The sequence below is a fragment of the Capricornis sumatraensis genome, chromosome 20 (assembly GCF_032405125.1).
Source record: "Capricornis sumatraensis isolate serow.1 chromosome 20, serow.2, whole genome shotgun sequence".
NCBI classification, from domain to species: Eukaryota; Metazoa; Chordata; class Mammalia; order Artiodactyla; family Bovidae; genus Capricornis; species Capricornis sumatraensis.
In genome coordinates this window covers 14,459,768-14,485,262 of record NC_091088.1, presented here as the reverse complement: position 1 = coordinate 14,485,262, position 25,495 = coordinate 14,459,768, and the positions used below count along the sequence as shown (strand labels likewise).

Here is a 25,495-nt window from a genome sequence, read left to right as displayed (position 1 = left end):
AAATGTATTCTTTTTAATGGCTGAGTAATACTCCATTGTGTATATGTACCACAGCTTTCTTATCCATTCATCTGCTGATGGACATCTAGGTTGCTTCCATGTCCTGGATATTATAAACAGTGCTGCGATGAACATCGGGGTACATGTGTCTCTTTCAGTTCTGGTTTCCTCGGTGTGTGTGCCCAGCAGTGGGATTGCTGGGTCATAAGGCAGTTCTATTTGCAATTTTTTAAGGTATCTCCACACTGTTCTCCATAGTGGCTGTACTAGTTTGCATTCCCACCAACAGTGTAGGAGGGTTCCCTTTTCTCCACACCCTCTCCAGCATTTATTGCTTGCAGATTTTTGGATCGCAGCCATTCTGACTGGTGTGAAGTGGTACCTCATTGTGGTTTTGATTTGCATTTCTCTGATAATGAGTGATGTTCAGCATCTTTTCATGTGTTTGTTAGCCATCTGTATGTCTTCTTTGGAGAAATGTCTATTTAGTTCTTTGGCCCATTTTTTGATTGGGTCATTTATTTTTCTGGACTTGAGCTGCATAAGTTGCTTGTATATTTTTGAGATTAGTTGTTGGTCACTTGCTTCATTTGCTATTATTTTCTCCCATTCTGAAGGCTGTCTTTTCACCTTGCTTATAGTTTCCCTTGTTGTGCAGAAGCTTTTAATTTTAATTAGATCTCATTTGTTTATTTTTGTTTTTATTTCCAATATTCTGGGAGGTGGATCATAGAGGATCCTGCTGTGATTTATGTCGGAGAGTGTTTTGCCTATGTTCTCCTCTAGGAGTTTTATAGCTTCTGGTCTTACGTTTAGATCTTTAATCCATTTTGGGTTTATTTTTGTGTGTGGTGTTAGAACGTGATCTAGTTTCATTCTTTTACAAGGGGTTGACCAGTTTTCCCGGCACCACTGGTTAAAGAGACTGTCCTCACCCTTTACTTCTTTAGGCTACTGTCCCCAGAGGGTAATGATCTGGTCAAAAAGCAGGTATATTTTGAATTTTAATAGCTACTGCCAGATTACTTTCCAGAAAGGTTGTAGTGACCCACACTCCCTCCTGCAAAGTGTGTGGTTGCACAGGGGTTGCTGTGGGGGTGAATCTTGTTTGCCAGCCTGGGTGACTCCTGGATATCAGAACAGTGAGGGAGCCTGGCTAACCCAGTTATACTCAAGGAAATGCAAAGAGGGTTGCAATCGCTCATTTGTTTTCATGAAGGCATGACACCCTGACACCCATACTTAAAGAAATGATTACCCTGACAGTTACCACTCTGGGGGCTTCTTTGGCTTGGGAAACATGTTTGCATGAACTATCGTTCCTCCAGCTGCTTCTTCCCTAGTCTCTGCTCTCACAGACTAGGGGGTTTCTTTTCCTCTCCACTTCTTCCCTCTCTGAACATCTCATGGACATTCTAATCACTCTTGCACCTGCCCTGCCCACAATCCCCAAAGCTATGGTTATTGATGACAAAGCCACCAGCCTTTGATCAAACTTCACCTGCCTCTTCTAACATACAGTTGCCCTTCCCCTACCATTTTGAGGCCATATACAATAAAGCTGTTAAGATGACCTGGTTCCAAATCCAAACACTAGCTCATCTCAGCTCTGGCTGAGAAATTCCTTAACTCCTGAGCCTCAGTTTTCTGCCTATGAAATGGCACTATCATGATGCCTGCCTCGTGTGTGCTCAGTGGCTCAGTCCTGTCGCATCTTTGTGACCCCCGTGGACTGTAGCCCACCCGGCTCCTCCCTCCGTGGGATTTCCCAGGCAGGAATACTGGAGTGGGTTGTCATTTCCTTTTCCAGGGGATCGCATAAAATCTTAAAATGTGCTTGGAGTGCAAAATGTTCTAGCTATTTTTATTGCAAGGGACCCCTAAAATCTGATGCCTCCTTGAGTGTCTTCAGAAATTGTGTGTCCCTAAAGATCCCTTTTCTCATCTCCCAATTCAAACGTCATTCTCCAAGCATAAGTCCTCAGCCCTGTACCATCTGGCCTCTTGCCTTTAGAGAGCCCAGCAAATATCAGCTTTATTTTTCATTTTATTTATTTTTTTTGGCCCCACTGTGTAGCATGCGGTGGGATCTTCCCTGTGATCAGGGACTGAACCCCAGCCCCTTCAGTGGAAGCATGGAGTCCCAAGCACTGGACTGCCAGTGAAGTGAAGTGAAGGGAAAGTTGCTCAGTCGTGTCCAACTCTGTGAGACCCCATGGACTCTACAGTCCCTGGGATTTTCCAGGCCAGAATACTGGAGTTGGTAGCCTTTCCCTCTCCAGAGGATTTTCCCAACCCAAGAATTGAACACAGATCTCCTACATTGCAGACAGATTCTTTACCAGCTGAGCCATGAGGGAAGCCCAAGAATACTGGAGTGGGTAGCCTACCCCTCCTCTAACAGATCTTCCCTACCCAGGAAGCAAACCAGGGTCTCCTGCACGGCAGGCAGATTCTGAGCTATCAGGAAAGCCCACTGGGCCACCAGGGAAGTCCCCAAATGTCAGCTTTAAGTTGAGAGCAGCTTAGTTTATGATATAAAAGAACCAGACACTACACCAAGGGATCTGATTTCTAATTCCCCACCATTGTGGTGTCATAGACATCCATGCTGGAATATCTGTTACCCACCCTACAGCTGTGTCCTCGCCTGGTGAATGATGTCGATTAAACCTACCCCTCAGGGCTATGATGTAAATTAAGACATATACAGAAAGGATGGAAGGAAAATTGGAATGATAATTAAGGGAACAATTTAGAATTATCCAGTAAAGTTGAAGATAATGAAAATCTATGATCCAGTCATCCCATTCCTGGGTATGTGTTGTAGGAAAAATCACATACACACACACATACACCACAGTACGTGAGCCAGGAGCTCCACAGAATTGTTCACAATTGTCCCAAGAAGAAAGAAAGAAAGAAGAAAAATTTGCTCAGTCATGTCTTTGCAACCCCATGAGCTGTGTAGCCTGCCAGGCTACTCAGTCCATGGAATTCTCCAGTCTAGAGTACTGGAGTGGGCAGACATTCCCCTCTCCAGGGGATCTTTTCAACTCAGGGATCGAACCCAGATCTCCCGCATTACAGCCAGATTTTTTACCATCTAAGCCACCAGGGAAGTCCAAAGCAACCCAAATATCCCATTGATAGTAGAAAAAATTGTGGCATATTCACAGAATATGACACAGCAATGAAAATGGATGAACTACAGCTATGCAGAGCACAGAAGAATTGTGAAAACATAATATTTTGTGAAAAAAAGACAGACACAAAAGATTACATACATGTTGATTCCGTTCAAAGCTCAAAAACTAATAAAGGCAAGCTATTGTTTGAGGATGCAGGCATGCATGGAACACTGTCAAGAACAGCAAATAAACAATTGTCAGAGAAGGTACAGGAGGTTAGATGTTGCGGGAGGAGAGAGCCAAAAGTGGAGAGGACCGTATGGGGGCTCCTGGGAGCTGGAAATGCTTTGGGTTTTGATCTGGATGTTAAGTGCGCGAGTTTCTATAACAATTTACTGAACTGTGTATATGTGATATATTTCTCAGTTTAAAAAAGAAGATCAACAGCATCGAGAAGGAATGTATGGAAAATGCCTGATAAGAGCAGCTGCCCCCAAATGCTAGCGATGACAATTTCACTGGGTCCTTGAAACAGTCACTTAATTGCAGGGCTGCTGTCTGGTCCATAGTGCATCCTACATCTCTGTGTCAGAAGTTTACGTGGGCTGTGTCACCAAGCCCCAAAACCCCCTGCCAGTTCACCATTCTCCCCTTCTCCACTAGCTGTCGGGCAGCTCTCCTCGCGCTGTCTCCCAGGCTGTCACATTTGGCATCGTCTCCGCCCCATCCTCCTTCCCCATCAACTCTTCTCCCCACCCAGAGAGTCCCTAAGCTGAAAACCCCTCCCCAGACTTCACCTCCCCTCCACTCCTACAGTTCTGGTCCCACCTCTCAACCCAGATGGGCCACGTGTCTTTCCCCAGGTTTCCACCCCAGATGAACCATTTCACCATCTTCTGGCTCCTCCTGGACAGCTCTGGGAGACTCCTGGCTGCCAAATACCTCAAGACAAACTTCTGCTTTTCTTCTCAATTTACATCTGGTGCGTTTGAGTTAATATTCAGACCTCTAGGGTTTGTTCTTTAGCGTGTTAGGCATCCCTCTCCCAGTGTGTGGTTTTTTATTAGACATGCTCTTTTACATCTTCGCTTAAATCACCAATTAAATGTTTGATGGCCCAGAACTAAGGACTCAGCCATGAGGGGTCATTTGCCTCTCCCTAGAGTCCAGAAATTCAGCAAGAGGAGAAGAAAGGACAGCCATCTCCTGCCGGGGTAGAAGGAGGCAGATCATATCCATATCCTCCAGAGAGGACGAGGTGGTGTTTGAAAAAAGACATGGCATCACTATAATCTGTGGGTGTGAAGAGGTAGGGGGGCAACTATACATTGCAAAGCCGGGCACTCGGCCATCAGTGCTTGAAAGAGGGGCTTCCCAGTCGGCGCTAGTGGTAAAGAACCCACCTGCCAATGCAGGAGAAGTGAGAGATGGGGGTTTGATCCCTGGGTCAGGAAGAGTTTCTGGAGGAGGGCATGGCAACCCACTCCAGTATTCTTGCCTGCAGAATCCCATGGACAGAGGGGCCTAGCGGGCTGCAGTCCCCAGGGTCACAAAGAGTCGGACGCAACTGAAGCGACTGAGCGCGCATACTCGCTTAAGAAAGGCCCACCCATCCCAACCCCATTTTGGTCCACCGCTGACAGGTTTGATTTGACCTCTGTCAGAACAGAACCTCTGTCAGAATCTCTTCCAGAATGAACACTTCAGGGCTCCTGGGCTCAGACACCTACTTGTTTTGAAGCCTCCGGGCTGGATGACAGAGACTTTAACTCCCCATTTGGACAGCTCTTGTCGAAGGATTGATGAAAACATGATCAGAGCTGCCTTGGATGAGCCATAAGCTGCCATCTTCTGCATTGGAACCCCTCCTAGGGAACGACGAGACGAAGAAAAAAAAATCAGGTCTGAGGTTTTCATTTGTTCATCCACTAAGTTTTTAGATGGCACCTACTTCATGCCAGGAGCTGGTATCAGCAATGACTAAGGCAGACAAAGGAAGACAAGGGCCCCCGGTACCCAGGTGAGCGTGTGTTCCTGGTCACACTGTTGTCCTGCTTCCTCTGCTTCTGCTTTCCACAGCTGTTCCATCACAGCTGGTCCAATGACAAACCAAGTGTAAGGCTCAGTCTCTCCCAGCAATTAAGCTAATGTAATAAAGAGCGTCTACCCAACCTCTGACCTTCTGGTTTGACCAACCTACGTTCTGAGGTCCTGGGTGGACATATGTTGGGGGAAGGAGGGGTAGAATGGGCACTGCTCACTCCATTACTGTACTTGTACTTGGGCTTAACACATTGCCGCAAGGAGTAACAGACACCACAGGGAACTGCGGGACATCTCTGTAAGAGGGTATGACCCATCAGAATGGCCATCATCAAAAAGACTCTTAAGTAATAAATGCTGCAGAGAGAGTTTGGAGAAAAGGGAACCCAATTACTGTGGACAGTGACTGCAGCCATGAAATGAAAAGATGCTTGCTCCTGGGAAGAAAATTGCAGCCCAGCAAAACTGATGGGCAGGGAACATAGGCATTGAAGAGATACCTAGAAGAGCTAATATTAATTAGCATTATTCTTCTTACATGATTATTAAAGCTCTGGTCTAGGATGCCCCTGATGATCCAGCTGTTAAGACCCCATGCTTCCAGTGCAGAGGGTTCAGATTTGACCCCTGGTGGGGAACCTAAGATCTCACAGGCCAGGCGGTGCAGTCAAAAAAAAATTTTTTTTTAATAAATCTTTGGTCTGGCTCACATAACTTCCTTTTGGGAAACACTCTCCCTTATCCCTCTGTCTTTGCAGGAAGGCCGTCAGTCAGGGGTACTGTCATCATTAAGAGAGGCCGACTGGCCAATCATGATCTTGCATCCCCTGGCTGTGGAGACTGGGTTGGGGCTGTGCATGTGACTTCAACTGAGCAGAGTCCTGATATAGATTGTGGAAGGGAGATAGCTTTATCATTTATTCCTGGATATCTACATGTGATAATGGTGAAATATCAAAACTCCTGGGGCCGTTTTGGTCACCACCTCACAGAAGGTAAGCAAAATAAAGTGGTGACAAGCGAGTTCAGGAAGCTAGAGGTGGAGGGTTGTGGACTGAAACGGAGATGGAGCTGGGGGAAGAGTTATGATGACCTTGAAGCTTGTTTGCAACTGTCAGTGAGCTCATAAACTCCTACTTCCTTCTTTAAGTTCCTTTGAGGTTTGGCCCTGTCACTTAAAAGAAAGAGTCCTGAAGCTTAACTAATGCAATTTCAATACAGAATCTGGCATCAAATTTTAAACTCTGATTCCTGCTTGCCACATATTTAAGCTGCGTCTTATTGAAGTGATTAAATTAAGAGTTCAAAATCCAATTCCTTCCTTTGACCCGTGAGAAGGGCCAGAGAAGCTAAAGCAACTTGTTCAAACTCTCAACCCAGTTTGGACAGTTAGACTTGTCATTTCTTCACAGTTTTTAGAGATGAGGTATGCGTGGCCAGCTGGAAGCCAGGTTAGCAGAGGGCAGCAGTTAAGGGCTGGCTTCTGGAGCCAACTGTGCCTGTGTTCAAAGTCAGTTAAAGTTAGCAAAACCAGTTCATGTTTATGCACCTGTCTTTTGATCTGTAAATTAGGAATAAGGGTAATACGTGTATCACAGGCTGGTTGTGAAAGCTGAGTGAGTGTTTGGTACAAAACAGGCTCCCTAATAGGCCTTCCTGTTATTTGCCCAGGCACCGGGTTGTTTAAAAGCTCCCTCCGGTGATTCCAGTGGTCAGATTTGGTTGTTAAATGCTTCTCAAGAACATCTCTGAATTTTTTCCATTTATTTATGTCTTCTGGACGTGTAAATGTTAATACAGCTTGGGACCTGGGAAAACTGAGGTTTCTATTTCGGTTGTAGAAGTTGTGACTCAGAAGTTGGATAGTGACCTGGCATTGTTGTCTTATCTTTGATCTAAGTCTCAGAGATGTGGGTGGGGGCAGGGGTAATGTATGTTGTGTTTCAAGAGTCTGAAATTAAATCTAAGGCTATGCTGGAAGGAAGTGTTTCTTGTTTACATGTTTGGTTTTGATTGGTCTTGAGCTGTATGTGCCTTGGTCAAAATATATTTCCCTTAAATTATGTTGACTGAAAGCATATCTTAAAAGGTTGCATTCTGTATGATTCCATCTATATTACATTCTTGAAATAAAATTATACAGATGGAGAATAGATTCGTGGTCGCCAGAAGTTGGAGCGAGAGTGTGGATATGGTCCCGGAAGGGATAGCTCAGGGGATCCTTTTGCTGAAACATTCTGTATTTTGATTCTGTTGGTGGTTTTAGAAATCTATGCATATGATGAAACTGCACAGAATTACACACACACACATAAATGGGTGCAGATAAAACTGATGAAGTCTGAATAAGCTCTGTGCATGGTACTGATGGTTTTGATGTCACACTATAATTACGCAAAATGTTATCTTTAGGGAAGGCTGAGTGAAGGGCCAACAGGACTTCCCTGTACATTTCCTTGCAGCTTCCTGAGAATCTATACTTATTTCCAAATAAAAAAATTTTAAAGGCATACTCTATTTAAGACATCTTAGGGAAAGAGAATTGCCTAGCTCCCATGTAGGTCTTTGGATGTACCAAGATCATAAGGTCTGTTAACATTTTGGTAAATAAAACTAAAAATTTAGGTGTTTTTTTTTTTTAAGCTTGTCATGGGAGGCCCCTGGACTTCCCTGGTGGTTCATTGGTAAATAATCCGCCTGCCAATGCAGGAGATATGGGTTTTGATCCCTGGGTTGGGAAGATCTCCTGGAGAAGGAAATGGCAACCCGCTCCAGTATTCTTGCCTAGAGAATCCCATGGACAGAGGAGCCTGGCAGGCTACATGGGACTGCAAAAGAGTTAGACATGATTTAGCAACTAAATAACAATAAATAGGAAGCCCCCAAATCAAGGTCTGGCTAATCTGAAACCTAAAAGATGAGTCCCCTAAGCACACCAGAGTGTGAAATGTTTCTGCTGAGGCTGCAAGCAAATTTGAAGTGACAGTGCACTTGTTTGTCACTCCATCCCACATGCGCCCCCATCACATACGTGGCTAACGCGAAAGCAAAACCTTGCCCTTAGAGGGATACTCGCTTAAGAGATACTAAAATTGAATGCTGGGGTTCCTGTCAATGGATTCTAAGTACCCAGCGCTGGTAAACTGCCCAGAATATGGGGTGACCTGTTATTAAGCAACTTAATGGAACACCCAGGCAACAATGGGACTTGTTTTAACCATCTGCATACAAACCTATGGACCATTTTGCTGCTGCTGTGGTTGCTAAGTTGCTAAGTCATGTCTAACATTTTGCAACCCCATGGACTGTAGCCCACCAGGCTCCTCTGTCTACGGGATCTTCCAGGCCAGAATACTGGCGTGGGTTGCCCTTTCCTCCTTCAGGGGATCTTCCCAACCCTGGGATCGAACCCTCATCTCCTGCATCGGCAGGCAGAATCTTTACCACTGAGCCAGCAGGGAAGCCCCAGGGACTCTTTCCATCCCTCACAACTGCAAACCAGCTATCTCCCCTTGGTGGAGCCACCAGGAATGCAGCATCCCACCCCCTTCTAAATCTACCAGTCTCCCCTACCCAGTCCTTCTGCCTTGGGGAACTACTCAGTGACTCTGTTGTCTGGCAAGAACAAGCTCTGCACTCACATTTGTCATCAGTCTGGGGTTCCCTGTCTTGGACTTCATGGTGTAGAGGGAACCTTGAAGTTTCAATCCTGCAGCTTACAGAACTGTGAAGCCTTCCCGCGACCCCCACCCCCACCCCCATCCCCAAAGGTGGGGCTCAGTCCTAGTCTTTGCCTGACTCATTTGGTGCTGGACAAGCAACAGGTTAGTAACCTTTCTCTCAGTTCTAGCAGTCAAGTGCTCTTGAGGTGCTCTGAGGAAGCACAGGGCCTCAAAGGCTCCTCAGATGCACAACGATCCACACCTACCAGATCATCTTTTTCCTGACCGAAAGCTAACACACGGCTTCCCAAGTGGACGTCCTGTAACACAGGGCGGAATAACTGCCACTTTTCAGCCCGAAGCTGCATAGGTAGGGTGTGATACTTTGATTTATAATTAATGTGTATTTGGTCATGGCCGTTGTTTCTGACACTGGGCTTCTAAAGCCCCGGGAGCTTTCTAAGGCAGCGGTCCCCCGCCTTTTCGGCACCAGGGACTGATTTCATGAAAGACAATTTTTCCAGACAGGAGGTGGGGGGTGGGATGATTTCAGGATGATTCAAGCACATACATTTATTATGTGCTTTATTTCTGATCTAACCCCGCCACTAATCTGACAGGAGGTACTAGTCTCAGGGCTGGCTGTTGGGGACCCCTGCCCTAAGGGGCAGGAGCTGCAAAGGTTAGAGGAGATTTGTCGTGTTAATGAGGCAACCCACAAAACCCTCGCCTAAGGGTGGGGCTGGTGGCCACTGGATTCAACCTTGTGATTAGAGGTCTGGAACTTTTGGTTTTACCCCCACCTCCATCTCCAGTGAGGGGAGAGGGGAGATTGAGATCAATCATCAGTGGCTAATGATGTAGTCAATCACGTGCTCTAATGAAGCCTCACGAAAGCCCCAAAGGAGGGGGTTGGGAGAGCTTCCAGGTCAGTGACCACCTAGAGACTGGCTTTCAGAGAGCATGGAAACCTCTCACCCTTTCCCCATGCCTTGTCCTGTGTAGCTCTTCATCTGGCTCTTGATCTGTATCCTTTAATATCCTTTGTAATAAACCAGTAATCCAGTGAGTTGAGCTGCTCTAGCAAATTAATCAGTCCCAACAACGGAGTAGTTGGTACCTCCGCTCTAGAGCCCATCAATCAGAAGCACAGATGATACCCTGGGCTTGTGAGCAGCATCCACTGTTTGTTTGTTTGCCCCCGTGTTTGCCTGATATGTCCTTGTTTGGTGACCTGGAAGAGTGAGAATTTAGAGAATTTACAGTAAAAGACCTCAGTACCAACCCTCATTCCATTGCTTACCAGCTGGATGACCCTGGGCTAGATGTGCTTAATCTAAAAGGAATTAGTCTCTGGATCTTGCAGATAGATGTTAGAACTGAATCCAAAGTGGGGATGGTGGGGGGGGGGGGTGGTGGTGGGGGTTGGGGGGACAGTCCTATAGCACTGAGCCCTCAGCCAGCGGGACCTGATGCTATATCCAGGTAGAGAGCGTCAGAATTCAGTGGCATTGTAGGCACCTTGCTGGTATCTGAGCATTGCTTGTTGGTGTCGGGGAAACTCTTCTCTGTGATTTGGGACCAGGCACAGGACACATTTATAGGGGTACCAGGGTCCCATATCCACAGCAGCTTTTTCATTCTCTAATATCTTCCCAAGACAGTACTCATGACCTTGTCTCGGGAGAAAGTAGTGAGGGCTCCCAGATGGTTTCTGCTTCCTCCAAGGTCAAGTGAGTCAATTCAACTAACAAAGTCCAGGGAATTCCCTGGCAGTCCAGGGGTTAGGGCTTCCCTGCTGAGGGCCAGGGTTCAATCCCTGGTCAGGGATCTAAGAATCCCCACCTCCATCCTCCTCCCCCAAAAAAGGAACAAAGTTCATTACGACATTGCACCTTTCCAACTCAAGAACACAGACCAGGGCTTCCATGGAGGTCCACCGGTTGAGATTCCATGCTTCCACTGCAGGGGTCACGGGTTTGATCCCCTAGCTGGGGAAGTTCTGCATGCTACAAAGTGCAGCCAAAAGGAAAAAAAACAAAAAGAACACCCAGGAGAGGTAGGTTTGCTTACCTCGTTTAGGTATGGATAACAGAAATTTGAGATTAAGAGCATCTCCCCAGTCCCTGGGGGTTTAACAGACTGTTCAATAACAAAAGAAATATCTAAGACCTTGTTCAAAGTGTGATTGAGAAGCAGTGGCAGCAGCTGGGAGTCTATTAGAAGTGCAAGCCCTCGAGTCCCACTCCAGACCCACTGAATCAGAAATTCTGCGGGTGAGAGCAGGAATTTTTTCTTACTGTGATAAAACACACAAAATGTAAAATTCACCATCTAACCCTTTTAAGGTGTATAATTCAGTGGCTTTTAGTATGTTTACAATATTGCACAACCAACAGCACTGTTTGGTTCTGTATTTTCAATGCCCCCAAAGGAAACCCCGTAACCATTAAGAAGTCACCTCTCACACCTTTTCCCTCCAGGCCCTGAGAACCACTAACCTGCTTTCTGTCTCTATGGGTTTGCCTGTGTTGGACATTTCACATAAATAGGACTGTCCCAACATGTGGCCTTTTGTGGCTAGCCTCTGTCACTTAGCATGATCTTCTCAAGGTTCACCCTTCAGTGTATCAGCGCTTTGTTTCTTTTTGTGGATTAATAATATTCCACTGTGTGGACAGACCACATTATGTTCATCAGTTCATCAGTTGATGGACATGTGGATTGTTTCCACCTCTAGCTATTGTAAATAACGATGCTATGAAAACCTGTGTACAAGTTTTTGTTTGAACACCTGTTTTCTGTTCTCTCAAGTACACACTGAGGAGTAGAACTGCTGAGTCATACTGTAACTCTATGTTTAATTTATTGCTGCTGCTGCTGCTAAGTCACTTCAGTTGTGTCCGACTCTGTGCGACCCCATAGACGGCAGCCCACCAGGCTCCCCCTTTCCTGGGATTCTCCAGGCAAGAACACTGGAGTGGGTTGCCATTTCCTTCTCCAATTAAATTTATTGAGTAACTGCCAAATGTTTTCCACAGAGGGTGCACCATGTTACATTCCCACCAGCAATTCAGGAGAGTTCCACTTCCTCCACATCCTGGCAGATCAAGTGTTGTTTTCTGATTTTTCGTGACATCACCCTACTGGGTGTGAAATATTACCTCATTGAAGTTTTGGCTTCCTGTCATTGTTTTTAAGTAGCCCTCTTGCTGATATTAATGCATCCAAAGTTTAAAAAACATTGTCCAGGGATGAGTAGCATTCACGTAGGAACTAGTTACGAAATACAGACTCTTAGGCCCTCTCAGACCAATTCAGTCAAATCCTGCATTTTAACAGGGCCGCCCAATGCAAAGAGCAGAGTCACTGGGAGAGACCCTGATGCTGAGAAAAATTAAAAGCAAAAGGGGGCGAGGGCAATAAGGATGAGATGGATGGCATTACCGACTCAGTGGACATGAGTCTGAGCAAACTCGGGGAAATAGTGAAGGACAGGGAGCGTGCTGCAGTCCATGGGGTCACCGACAGTCAGACACGACTGAGCGACCGAACAGCAGCATCACCCAGGTGATCTCCGTGCACAGTGTCTGAGAAACACTGATGCAGGCGACAGCCCTCAGCTGCTAACACTTCCTCGTCATCTTAAACATACTAGAGTGAGGGTCTGTGGTTTTCTGTTTGTTTCGAGTTTTTTTTGGCCCCCTCCCCATTTTTGCCTGGTATCTCCTTGTTTGGTAGTCTGGAAGAGTGAGAGAAACACAGAATTTGGAGTCAAGAAACAGACCTGGGTACCAACCCTGACTCAACTACTTAGCAGCTGGATGATCCTGGGCTAGAGTGTTCTTGATCTAAAAGGGATTAGTCTCTGCATTCTGTAGACGTTAGAAATGAATGGCTTCAAGTATGTTAGCATCTAATTAAACTCAGCACGAAGACGTTCACTCCATCTTGCTCTCCCCTCTCCCGCATTGTCCTATGCTTGCCCTGGCTAGTTTTAAGGAAGTAGATCTCATCTTTGGCTTCCTCTCACATTACTGAGCAGCTGAGACTGGCCGAATGATTTGCCAGATGGTTCCCTTAAGGCAGCTAGTTCGGCAAGGGAAAAAAAAAAGAAATCCAGGTATGATCCCATAGTCAATTTCTACCGACTCGGGCTTCCTGGTGGCTCAGTCAGTAAAGAACCTGCCTGCAGGACAGGAGACACGGGGTTCAGTCCCTGGGCTGGAAGATCTGCTGGAGAAGGAAATGGCAACCCACTCAGTATTCTCACCTGGGAAACCCCATGGACAGAGTTGCCTGGCGGGTTACAGTCCCTGGGGTCACAAGAGTTGGACACGACTTAGTGACTAAACCACCACATGGACTAAGTTAAACTGAACTCAAGGTTGGATCTGCCGATACCTAGAATTTGTAGACTTGTAAGACTCTCTGTGAGGCCAATGACTTGGGCGCAAAGTTTTTCACGCATTTTTAAACAGCTTGATGTGATAGGTGTCAACTACAAATTGGCACTTGCCAAGATCGTTGCGAACAACTGAACAAGGGCATTCACCATCTGCCTCGGTGGAGGTTGAACCCTGCACTGTTGCAACTGTTGACCTTTAACACCCACCGAGGGAGTTCAGGGTGGAGTAAGGCACTCTGTGCCCCTGAGGGCATGGGCCTTTAGATAGATGTTTTAGGAACAGATTTTATAAGCTCAATCTTTGCATCTCCTCATATCTAGAAAAGCAATAAATCCCTTCATGGTGACATCAGATCCTCTTGACTAGCAGAAACCTTTTTGTAAATGAATGCTTAATGGTATTGAGCTCCCCTCTTCACCAAAATCTTATACATTAGCCTTCCCCTACTACCTTTTTTGGAACAGTCTCTCAGAACTATCTGAGGTGCTGCCTTCCGGGCTGCAGTCCTCATTTTGCCTGCAATAAAACTCAACACGCAACTCTCAAGTTGTGCATTGTTTTAGTGAACTTGGGCAACCATTACTACCTCTCGGTAGAGAGATCCCTGTTGCTAGAGTGACTCCTGCAACTGTGCTAAGTGCTCAGAACCCACAGTGCATTTAGTTCCACGGTTAAGACCGGAAATTCTCAGCTGGGGGTGATTCTGCACCCCAACCCCACCCCCAGTGGACACGTGGTAATATCTGAAGGTTTCTCCACGCTGTGGGTGGGTACTACTTACATCTAATGAATCAAGAACACGTGTTGCTAAACATCCTACAGTGCATCAGACAGCCCCCCACAGAAAGAATTAGCCTCCCCAGAAATATCAGTAATGTGGAGGCTGGGAAATGCTGCCTTAGACTCAGCTGCTGTGTCACCCTGTCACGACAGAAGACGAAAGGGACCCATAGACAAGTGGGGTAGCCTGCCCTCAGGTCACCCAGCTAGTTTAATACAAGAGTGCAGTTCAGAGCACAACCGGCTCAAAATCCCTGAGGCCTGTGTCGTTTCTATAAGGTTTGCTTTTAGCTGTTCTCACTCAAGCACAGCTTGCAGCATAACACAGGTATTTGCTCTGCAATTTCTTAAGAGGTCAGCTGGCCAGAAAGGACTTCAGACCTCTCAAACATAAAGATTTTTCACCTGCCCTTTGTCCCATCAATCAGAGAGTCTTCTCTCACTTCCTTCAATCCTTGGTTAAATATTTATCAAACTACCTTGCCGGGATTTAGGTTAAAGAGCCATCCTATTCTGAGGGAGGAATGAGAAACGAACTTGCTTACAGGGCGGGGGGAAATGTCCTCCCGGGTAAATTGTGATCAAATCTGGAAGTAGTAGCCTATTGGGCTTATCTGCCCAGGAGCTATAGTGTGTGATAGGGAGCAGCAGGATGAAATGCCATGAGTGTCACAGTCAGTAGTGGTGATGCCAGCAGCGGGCGAGATGAAAAGCCACAGGGGCGCACAGAGCCAGCCTCTTCATGGCAGATGGCCTTCAAGTCTCTGACTCTGCTACATGCCAGGTTCAAGGCTGACGCTTAACTCCATGTCATTTCATCCCATCTCACCATGGCCCTAAGAAGCAACCATCATTTTTATCCCCTCTGTAAAATGCACAAGCTGCAACTCAGATTCAGCACTTTGTCCTGGGTCACTCCACTGTCAGCGAGAAAGACAGGCTCAAAACCCACCTAATTTATCCCCACTCAGCTTCCTGGCTTTCTCTTCTTTTTGAAACCTGATTCTACCTATATAGCTACATGCTGCCTCTCTTGTTCTCTTTCTTGTTGCTTTCTTTGGAGAGGGGGAGATGTAGGAGGAAGGGGTGTATTCATAATGTGATCGACTGTTGTGTGCATCTCCTGGAGAAGTCTTTAAAGAAGCAATGTTTCTGCCCTGCCCCAATTCTGGAACTTCCTGTCTACAGGAGTGGTTCTATCGACCCTCTTTACACCTGGGTATGGGGGTGAGGCTAAAGCTTACAGATTAGTAGGCAGAGGAACATGGTAGAGGTGATCCTTTGGGAAAAGCCTCTGACATGATGTTAACACAAGATCTTACCTAAATCAGTGGGAGAGGCAGTGACTTGGTGCATCAGAACATGGGGCCAAAGTTCAATTCCAGTTCTAGCTGGAGGGTTGGTTTATATAACTGTTCTGAAACTTGATTTTCACAACTGCAAAAGGAGGAGACTAATACTTTGCAGGGTTGTTGGGATCATATCTCTGATGGCATCCCCAAAATGCCTAAAACCTAATAGTTGTTTGTGTAATTGCTAAGTCATGTCTGACTCTGACCCCATGGACTATAGCCTGCCAGGTTCCTCTGTCCATGGGATTTTCCAGGCAAGAATACTGGAGTAGGTTGCCATTTCCTTCTCCACAATGCCTAATGGATGCTTCCTAATAATTATTACCATCTATTAGATATCTGCTATATGCCAGGCACCACTCTAAGTACTTTAATATCAGTTCTATTGGTCACAGCTGTCCACCTTCCAACCACTCTTTGACTCTGACCCTCTGGCCTCCCTCTTATAAGCATTCTTGTAACTGCATCAGACCCACCTAGATAACTCAGGATGACCTCTGCCTTTCAGATCCTTGACTCAATCATACCTACAAAGTCCCTTTTGCCAAGTAAAGTCACATGATTCAGGTCCAGGGAATCACAGCATGGATATATTTGAGAGATCATTATTCACTATCAGACCACTGTCTATTCACAGTGTCCTGAGACACTGTCTTTGGGGTTACTTGCTATGCAGCCTTAGATAAGTGGAACAGAGTTATCAGTTCCAGCTTAGCTCCTCCTGGCTGATGCAAACTTCCATGATAAATCTACATGAAACTCTTGTCATGCAGAGGGTGGCTTAGGTGCCAGGCTCAAGACAACCTGAAGGGTCAGGGCAGCCAGGAGCTCCCGGGAGAACTTTGGAGAACACTTATTAGTGACTGGCGCTCTCTCTCTCGCCTTACCTCCATCTTCAAAATGAGAAAAAGACCAGCATGTACTCCCACATAAGTACATTTTCCAAAATTACTATTACATTAGCTTTGCCAAGAGACTCATCACCAAGCTGTCATCATCTTGGATGTTAATTTCTGTGGATTAGTAGTAGGCTATATACGGTCTTTTACACATCCCATGACTTTTCTGATTTTTGTGTTACAGTCTAGCTTCTTTTCTCCTTGCTTAAAATCTCTTCCATTGTTCTGCAAAACACTCATCCGCATGCTGCAAGGAATTCTGCTGAATTCCTCTGCTCCTCGTCGATAAGGTAGACTGTATGCGTGGCTTAACATCTTTGGCTCCGGTCTTCTTACAAACGCCTGGGCTGTCAGGGACACATGCTTCCTGTCTGCTCTGATTTCATGCTACTGTTCTAACAACTTTATAAAATACCCTGGGTGATTTCTGAGTCCTGTAAATGAACCCACTGCTGGGTTTTCCCTGAAACATAAGGATTCGGAGCTGGGTGTGATGAAGGAAGAGTCCACACATCCTGGTGGATGGAGTGAGAGGCTCCGGTGGGTGACTGGCTGAGAGCAAAGGAGAGAAAGGTGCAGGGGTAAACAAACCAAAGAAAGACCAGGAGATGAACAGAAAGAAGTTAAGAGAGCAAACTTTTGAGTTGCTACTAGCGAGTGTAGCTTCAAACATGTTGACTTGATGATGACGGTAAAATAATGGAATGGAAATAATTAAGGCTAGGTGTAAAGGTTTTGCACGTCTAGTGGTGAGAATAGGAGTGAGATGTGTGATTTAATACTCAAAAATTTTCCTCTAATGGAAACATGTGATAAGTGAAAGTGTTAGTTGCTCAGTCATGTCTGACTCTTTGCGACCCCATGGACTGTATCCCACCAGTCTCCTCTGTCCATGGAATTCTCCAGGCAAGAATACTGGAGTAGGTAGCTATTCCCTTCTCCAGGGGATCTTTCCAACCCAAGAGTCAAACCAGTGTCTCCTGCATTACAGACATACTGTTTACTGCCTGAGCCACCCGGGAAGCCCAAACATGTGACAAGTCAGTTCAAAGTCTTGACTTAAGGACTTCCATGGTGGTCTAGAGGTTAAGACTCTGTGCTTGCAATGCAGGGGTGGCCAGGGAACTAAGATCCTACATGCCATGTGGCATGGCCGATTTTTTTTTTTTTTAAGGCTTAGAAAAGTTTTAGAGGCCAAGTAGAAGATGTATGAATGGACATCCTCATAGTATAAATTCATCACTTGTCTATTCATTCATCCATTTTTCCATTCATTTGCACCCTTGCATTTTTTCATTTATTAATTGAGCTTTTACTTCATGCCAGACACTGGGCCCATAACAGATAGTGTGCATATTAGTGAAATGTAAAATAAAATCTTGTGAACGAATGAGCAGCTCAAAGTTGAGAACAGAGGAAGAGAAAAACTTCCTTGCCACTGTGTCAAGCAAAAGGCAATGATAAGTCATTTCAGTAAATATTTGTTGAATGAATGAGGCAAAGGAGCATGTGAGACTTCTAGAAGTACCAGACTGAGGAAATCGAAGTTTTTGCAGAGGTCAAAAATGTAAAGGCTAGATTCAGAAGAAAGATAAGGGTGAAATACTGCCAATGTGTTTTCTCAGGATTGGTTTGCTTTAGCAAAAAAACTGGAAATATTTTGGGGTTCTCATAAAAGTTAAAATACAACACTCATTGCTCTTAACCATCTTACACCTCTCTCTCTCCATCCTTTCCCCTCCTCCCTCCCTCTTTTCCTTCCTTCTTTCCTTCCTTCCTTGCGACTAGCAGCATTCATGTTTAAAGTGTTAGTTCCTCAGTCGTGTCCAACTCTGCGACCCCATGGACTGTAGTCTGCCAGGCTCCTCTGTCCATGGAATTCTCCAGGCAAGAATGCTGGAGCGGGTTGTCATTCCCTTCTCCTGGGGATCTTCCTGACCCAGGGATTGTGCCTGGGTCTCCTGCATTGCAGGCAGATTCTTTACTGTCTGAGCCACCAGGGAAAGTAGCAATGTTAGCAACACACTCAAATAACTGTAAAGCTCAAGGAAGTTGCTAACTTAGAACCAGGGAAGAAAATATCAGGGACAATATCAATTGTCTAAAAAAAAAAATAACCTTCCCCCTTGAAACGTAAAGAAACCCAAATCAGATGAACAAATAGTTGGACTTCTATTTTTTTAAAAAAATCTTACTCAGAACCAACTGATCTAACAGTGAAGATCGTCATTCCTCTATGCAAAGACAGGATCCTGGAGTTTAGAGCCCACCCTCTAGGCTTCCCACTTACCCATGCAGTGACTTCCCCAAACAACCCCCTGGACACCACTCAAAGCCTTCAGTACCAGGAAGGTTTTGTACTAAGACCAACGGCAAACACAGGATTGGACTAATCTTCATCCAGCCCTGCATGAGAGTCCTGTCTTCTTGTTCAGCCCACAAAGAATGCTACAAGCTGCATCTTGTAGGACTGGCACCCACGGCCTTGTGGGGGAAAGGCAAGCTCACCTGCCATGCTGCTGATGTTCACCAGCCTCCCCTTGGATTTTCTAAGAAGAGGCAGAAATGCCTTCGTGACTTCCACGGCCCCGAAGAAGTTTACGGCCATGCATCGTTTGTATTCGGTCATGGGAATGAGTTCCCCATCAGTTGGTAAGCCAAGGACTCCAGCGTTGTTGATCACAGCCCACAGTCCTGAGGACAGAAAGGAACAACTCTGAGATGGGGCTCTACCAAGAGAGCGGGATGATTTTTAATCCTTCAAGCTCCTAAGTCAAAAGGACCCATTTGAGACTTGAGATCTGGGCAAGAGATCACTTCAACTCTCACACCTTTGTCTTGGGGTTTTCCTGGAGGTCCAGTGGTTAAGACGTCACCTTCCAATGCAGGGGGGTGTGGGTTCAATCCTTTGTTAGGGAACTAAGATCCCACGTGCCTCATGGCCCAAGCCAAAACATAAAACAGAAGCAATACTGTACCAAATTCAATTAAGAGTTTAAATATGGTCCACATTTTTTTAAAAGTCTTGTAAAGGGAAAAACCTTACTCTCCTTGAATACTTGTGAAATATTAAGAAATGGTTTTATGGAGGTATATTCTTTTGCCTCAAAGTTTATTCCAAGTCTGCCTCGAGTTTCTCCCTCAAAGGAGTATGTGGAGGCAGAATGATGTCTCTAGGACATGCAGATTTAAGACAATGTGGCTTACCTGCAGTGCAACAAAACAAGATTCTGTCTTTCTTTTCCTTTGACTAGAAAAGTTCCCCTAGTACAGGGAAACAGGAAAACTAGGGCAGAAATGCCAAGAGCCAAGAAGACTGCAGAGTCCTTGAGCTCTGCTCCCTTCCCCAGTCAGCCTGAACCCCTTGACTGACTGGAATCACAAGGAGAGCTTGTTCACACACAGGTGGCTAGGATCCAGCTCCAGAGAAACTGATTGAGGATGTCTGGGGTGAGGCCTGACAATCTGCATCTCTAGCAAGTTCCCAGGTGATGCTGACACTACAGGCCTGGACTTCATTTGGAGAACCAGTGTCCACAACTGGTGATTTTTCAGCCTTGACTGCACATTAAAATCATCTGGGGAACTTTTTAAAACCCTGACACCCAGGCCATACCACAGCCAATTAGATCAGCAACTGTGGGGTAGTAAAGAAAGGGGATCTCGGCATTAGCCATTTTTTTAATTCCCTACATAGATGATTCCAGTGTACAACCAAGCTTCGGAGTCATTGCCCTAAATGGCAGGAGAGTGGTAACCCAGAAACTCCACGTGCTTTGTGGGGAGGAGGGTCTGGAGCACAAGTGAGTCACCTGGGAGAAACAGAGGCGACAGGATCTGGGGCATGTTCTGCTAGAAAGACCTGAAGCAGATTCTCTGAGTTCCCTGAGCCACTGCAGGGTTTAGACCAGTGGTTCTCAAGGCATGGTCCAGACCAGCAGCAACAACTGGGAACTTGTTAGAAATGCAAATACTGGAGCCCCATCTCAGACCTGCTGGATCAGAAACTGATGATCAGAAATTGCTGTTGAAGCTCAGCATTGTGACATAACATGCCCAAGGGTGAGCTGCATGCCCATGTGTGAGAACCACAGGGATATAGAGGAGCAGAATGAGGCTCCATGCTAGGAAAGGCACAGAAATGGCAGCAAACACCAGCCCTATCTTCAAAGAGGCAAGTAGCAGCCAACCTGCATGAGGACTGGACAGAGTATTGGACATCTCAGCAGAGTCCAGCATGAAGCACTGGCCATCAAAGATGTAATGTCCCGTCCCTAGGAATTTAGGATGCCACCCTGGGGGAATGAGAGAAGGCTCCAAACGACTGAAATGGTTTTCACCATGTGGCTCAAGATAGAAATTGAGTTGACTTATAGAAAATAAAGTTACATTTCTTGCACAGCTGAGTTGGTGGTCTGACATTTACATGCAGTAATGACTGGGAGCTGTAAGTGAGAGGATGCCTGGCACACAGTAAGAGCTCTACAGCTATTAGGAGGTTGGTGATAGGAGGAGAGGATGCCTCCAGCTAATGCCTCCAAGTGATGGTTTTAATTGACTCAGCCTGATGCATACCTTTGACCAGTCAAACATACAGGTGGCAGCTTGAGAATGCCCTATGACAGGGACCAGCAAACATATCCTGTAAAAGGCTGGATAGTAAATGCTTTAACACTGCAAGTCCTACTCACTCAACTCTGCCATTACAGTGTGAGCAGCCACAGCAATCTGTAAATGAACGGGAGTGGCTGCGTTCCAATAAAACAATAGGGATGTTGACATTTGTATCCCATATAATTTTTATGTGTCCAAAAAATCTTCTTCTGATTTCTTTTAACCATTTGAAAATATAAACATGATCCTGAGCTCACAGGATATACAAAAACAGGTGGCAGATCTATATAATAATCGATATATCTTTATAAAATACTCTTTAAATGACAAAGTTAAAGAGATAGAGAGCAGGTTAAGGATGAGAATATGGCTCTTCAGAGGTAACGTGAGAGGGTCTGGTGGTGATGGAACAGTTTTGTATTTTGAGTGGGGTCATCTGAGCAAGCACACACACAGACACACGCACACATGCACTTGCATGTATAGCTGATGAAATCTGAATGAACTCAGGGGATTACACCAATGCCAGTTCCCTGGTTTTGATATTGTACTATAGTTATGCAAGGTATTAACACTGGGGGAGGCTTGGCAAAGAGTGAATCTACTATTTTTCAAAATAAAATGTTAAAAAAAAACAAAGAGGCAGGGCCACAGCTTGCCAACTCCTGCCATAGAATTCTAAGCTGGCCAATAAACCTATTATACCTGTAGGGCTTCATAATAGGTTTTTAAAAATTAATATTAATAACGAACAAAGGGATTCCCCGATGGCTCACGGTAAAAGAATCCACTGCCATACAAGCGACACAGGAGACACAGGTTCAATCCCTGGGTCAGGAAGATCCACCTGGAGAAGGGCACAGCAGCCCACTGCAGTATTCCCGCCTGGAGAATTCCACACACCAAGGAACCCGCCAGGCGATAGTCCATCGCGGGTCACAAAGAGCCAGACACAACTGAGTACGCAGATACCAGGGCAATAACGAACAATGTGTTCATCCCAATTTTAAAATCTGCTATGGAGGGACACCGCACAGTTGCTGGCCCTCTCACAGGAGCTGAGGTTTTCTGGTTTATCCACGTGGCCCAGAAGGTTCTTTAGCAAACATCCTTCTTCGTGAGTTTAAATGAACCTGTTCTACTGCTCCACTTTCTGTTTGACTTGAGAGGCTGAAGTCGAGAGAGACCTCGAGAACAGGTAATTCTGTATTGGTGTTGAATTGGTATATTGGTAACTCTGCCTCAGTAAGGACTGTTCTCCAGAACGCAGGCCCCAAAACAGCATGTAAAGTGTTTTCCAAATGCTCACACCTTGGAAAGCATACTGATTGGATCCTTTCATCCCGGACACTGGCATTGTTACTGGCATTTCAAGAAGTACTACTTTATCATTCACTATGACCAACACTCCCGCTGGGCCTCTCTAGATGGTGTTTATTGAATATCTCCTAACAAGACACCATCAGGTCCATAAAAGGGACAGCAAAAGACAAGGCCAGGAAAATGACCTTTCTAGAAAACAACTATATTAGTTTCTTTTTTTCTGGGTAGATCAGCTGTGAAGAGGATATAAGGAGGAAGTCCTTGAGGCCTTCATGGAAAACCCCCAAGTGAAGGCAGAACAGGAGAAAGCAAAGCTGATTAAGAGAGGCTGGTCCTGATGACATTGCCTGAGTGCCTGGATCCAGACATGCCTGAAACCAACGGGTCCTCTTAGTTATGTAAGCAAAATGCATTCCCTTTATGCAAAGAGCTGACTCATTTGAAAAGGTTCTGATGTTGGGAAAGATTGAAGGCAGGAGGAAAAGGGGACAACAGAGGATGAGATGGTTGGATGGCATCACTGACTCAATGGACACGAGTTTGGTAAACTCTGGGAGTTGGTGATGGACAGGGAGGCCTGGGGTGCTGCAGTTCATGCGGTCACAAGGAGTCAGACACAACTGAGCGACTGAACTGAACTATGAATCTTCTTTCTTAACATCTGAACTGAACTATGTTTAGCAGTTTTGAATTGGTTATGTCACTTGTATCTGAAAGAATCCTGATGGAAACATAGTTTTGATTCTTAAGAAACCTGTGGTGAGGAGTGGGAGATGGACATATTTGTTTAATAATCTAGTAATGAGGGTGTGTGCACGGGGTAAAGAGTGAGCTTCCAGAAGAGGAAGTGAATGATGTAGCCTGGATTGCTTTTATGTTTGAGCTAGATCTCCTGTAGAGTGTGTGGTTGGACAAAGGCAAAAGTCTAGAGAAATGAAGTGAAGGCAAGAGGGAAGTTTGGATAAGAGGAAGCTGAAAGTACAAAGTCATGAACTAGAACATTCTATTCTGGAAACCATTCATCATTTACTGAGTGGAACACCAGATAGTGCAGATGAAGGTTTTGGCAAGGGCTATTCTCCTGAAAGGTCTTAGAATCCGTGTGAAGGTGTTTGATGGTGAATGGAGGACCACAGAACCGTTCAGTGAGACAAAGCATATGCCTGGCTCATGGGAGGAGCCCAAGACACGGAGGCTCAGTTTATCAAAGGAGATGGATGATACTCTAAGACGTGCACATTGTAAAGACCATTCTCCATCTGGAAAGCAATGGGGAAGGAAATTCAATTACAAAGCTCAGGTGGGAGATGAGGGTCCCAGTTAAACCATAGCTACCCCTGGATAATAAGAAGGGGCGGGATGATAAAGATCTAGGACATAGAATTGACAGGACTCAGGACCAACAGGATGCAGAAATCAAGGGTAAGCTGCAGGCCTAAGTGACCCCTGGTTGTTTGGCTTGAATGACTGATTAGCTGGCAGTGCTTGGGCTTCCCTGGTGGCTCAGACAGTAAAGAATTCACCTGCAGGATACCTGGGTTTGAACCCTGGATTGGGAAGATCCCCTGGAGGAGGTCATGGCAACCCACTCCAGTATTCTTGCCTGGAGAATCCCCCTAGACAGAGGAGCCTGGCGGGCTACAGTCCATGGGGCCACAGAGTCAGACATGACTGAGCAACTAAGCACAGCTGGTGTCTGAGCCAGTGCCTCAGTCGTCGGATGCAGGAGGGGAAACTGATTTGCAGACTAGAAGCAAAGGAAAAAATAAGGAGGTCCGTTTTTGACAAATTGAGGTGGGATATCTGGTAACCAGTTGTATATGCCTATAGGTCCTGACATTGTAAAGAGGGCTAGGTTGTTAACACAGGTTCAGAAATTACTGGATTAAATGGCAGTGTTTCTCAACTCTGGTGGAATATTAGCATTGCTGGAGGACCTTTAAAATGTGCTAATACCTGGGACCCCCAAATGGAATCTTTTTTATAGTGGACCTTCCCAGCAAAAGGAGAGCACCAGTACCAGCCTCGCTGCGGAAGGATCGGCTGAGTTACTGTCTGTAGATACTGACTTAACCTGCTGGGGAAAAGTCCCCAGGCCTTGTGGGAATCACAGACGTGTGACCTGTGCTCCAGATCTCAAGCTTCGTTTAATTTTCCACTGGCATTACCTTAACCTCGTAAACATTTTGTAAACAAGGGGCCCCACATAACTTGCAATTTTGCACTGCATCCCCTAAATTACATAGCCCATCCTGGGTCCACACAGAGATATTTTAAGACACTTCCCAGGTGTAAAGTCCTGGTATAGGAAGAGAAACAGGATAGCCCAGGAAACTTGGAGTGGGGTCTGGGGACGGAGCCCTCAGTAACATTCACACTTAGGGGACTGGCACGGTGGGCAGAGGAAGGAGGTTCATATAAGAGAAGCAGAAAGAATGATCAGAGAACTTAGAGGGCAAGATGTGGCTGGAGACCCCCAAAGCCCAAGGAGGGGAGGGTAATCAACACATTCAAACACTGCAGAGAAGTTGAGAGCTTGGTGTTCAGGATAACCCAGACTGATTCCCTTGGCCAGACCATTTAAGATGTGTCAAGAAGTGAACACAGAGCAGCAGGATTCCAAAGAGCTTGGCTGTGAAGAGAGAGGAAGACGAAGGCAGGGGCTAAGGGAAGACAGCCATTATGAAGCTACTTCAATTCTAATACATGTTAGTATCAGTAAGAGGAAAGACATGTGGAGGGGCAGCAAGTAACAGGAGAGTGACTGAGCAGAGGTTGGAGGGAAAGAGATGGAGAATTCTGTAAGTTCCGAGGAAGGACCATGCCTAACTCCTTCCCAATGTCTTCATACATGCAAGAGGTCCCAGCGAGGGGCAGGGGCTAAGCGCAGGGGTCTCCAGGTGCCATCAGAGACTAGAGAGAAGTGGTAATTAGAGGCTAGAACCAGTGTCTGGCATTTGCAAGGAGGGTGGAGGGCAGCCAAGGGCACAGGCAGCTGAAGGCAGTACCTTTCTTCTGCACCTTCTCCTTCACTTTGCTGTAGGCCTCTTGTATCTCCTGCGTGTTGGTGATGTTCAGCTGGAGCACAGAGAGATGCTTGGAGCAGGTTCTTCGTAATTCCTCTGCTCCGGACCCCTGTTCATCCAGAACTCCGGCAAATACAGTGAAGCCCAGCTCGTCCAGATACTTGGCCAAACCATGGCCAAACCCAGAATCGCAACCTGCAAGGGGCCAAAGCAATACAAAACGGACTCAGACTAAAGTGGCAGGAGAAGTTGTTGA

The 25,495-nt window shown here is 45.9% G+C and overlaps 1 protein-coding gene across 1 annotated transcript in view; it reads right to left on the bottom strand.

The window, feature by feature from the left end:
* HSD17B2 (hydroxysteroid 17-beta dehydrogenase 2) overlaps window positions 1-25,495 on the bottom strand; it is a 96,419-nt gene that overhangs the window by 3,075 nt on the left and 67,849 nt on the right. The window contains exons 2-4 of the mRNA XM_068993012.1: window positions 25,222-25,434; window positions 18,785-18,970; window positions 4,862-4,999 (exon numbers count right to left, since the gene is read on the bottom strand). Of these exons, the coding sequence (XP_068849113.1) occupies window positions 4,862-4,999; window positions 18,785-18,970; window positions 25,222-25,434 (537 nt within the window). The remainder of the gene's footprint in view (window positions 1-4,861; window positions 5,000-18,784; window positions 18,971-25,221; window positions 25,435-25,495) is intronic.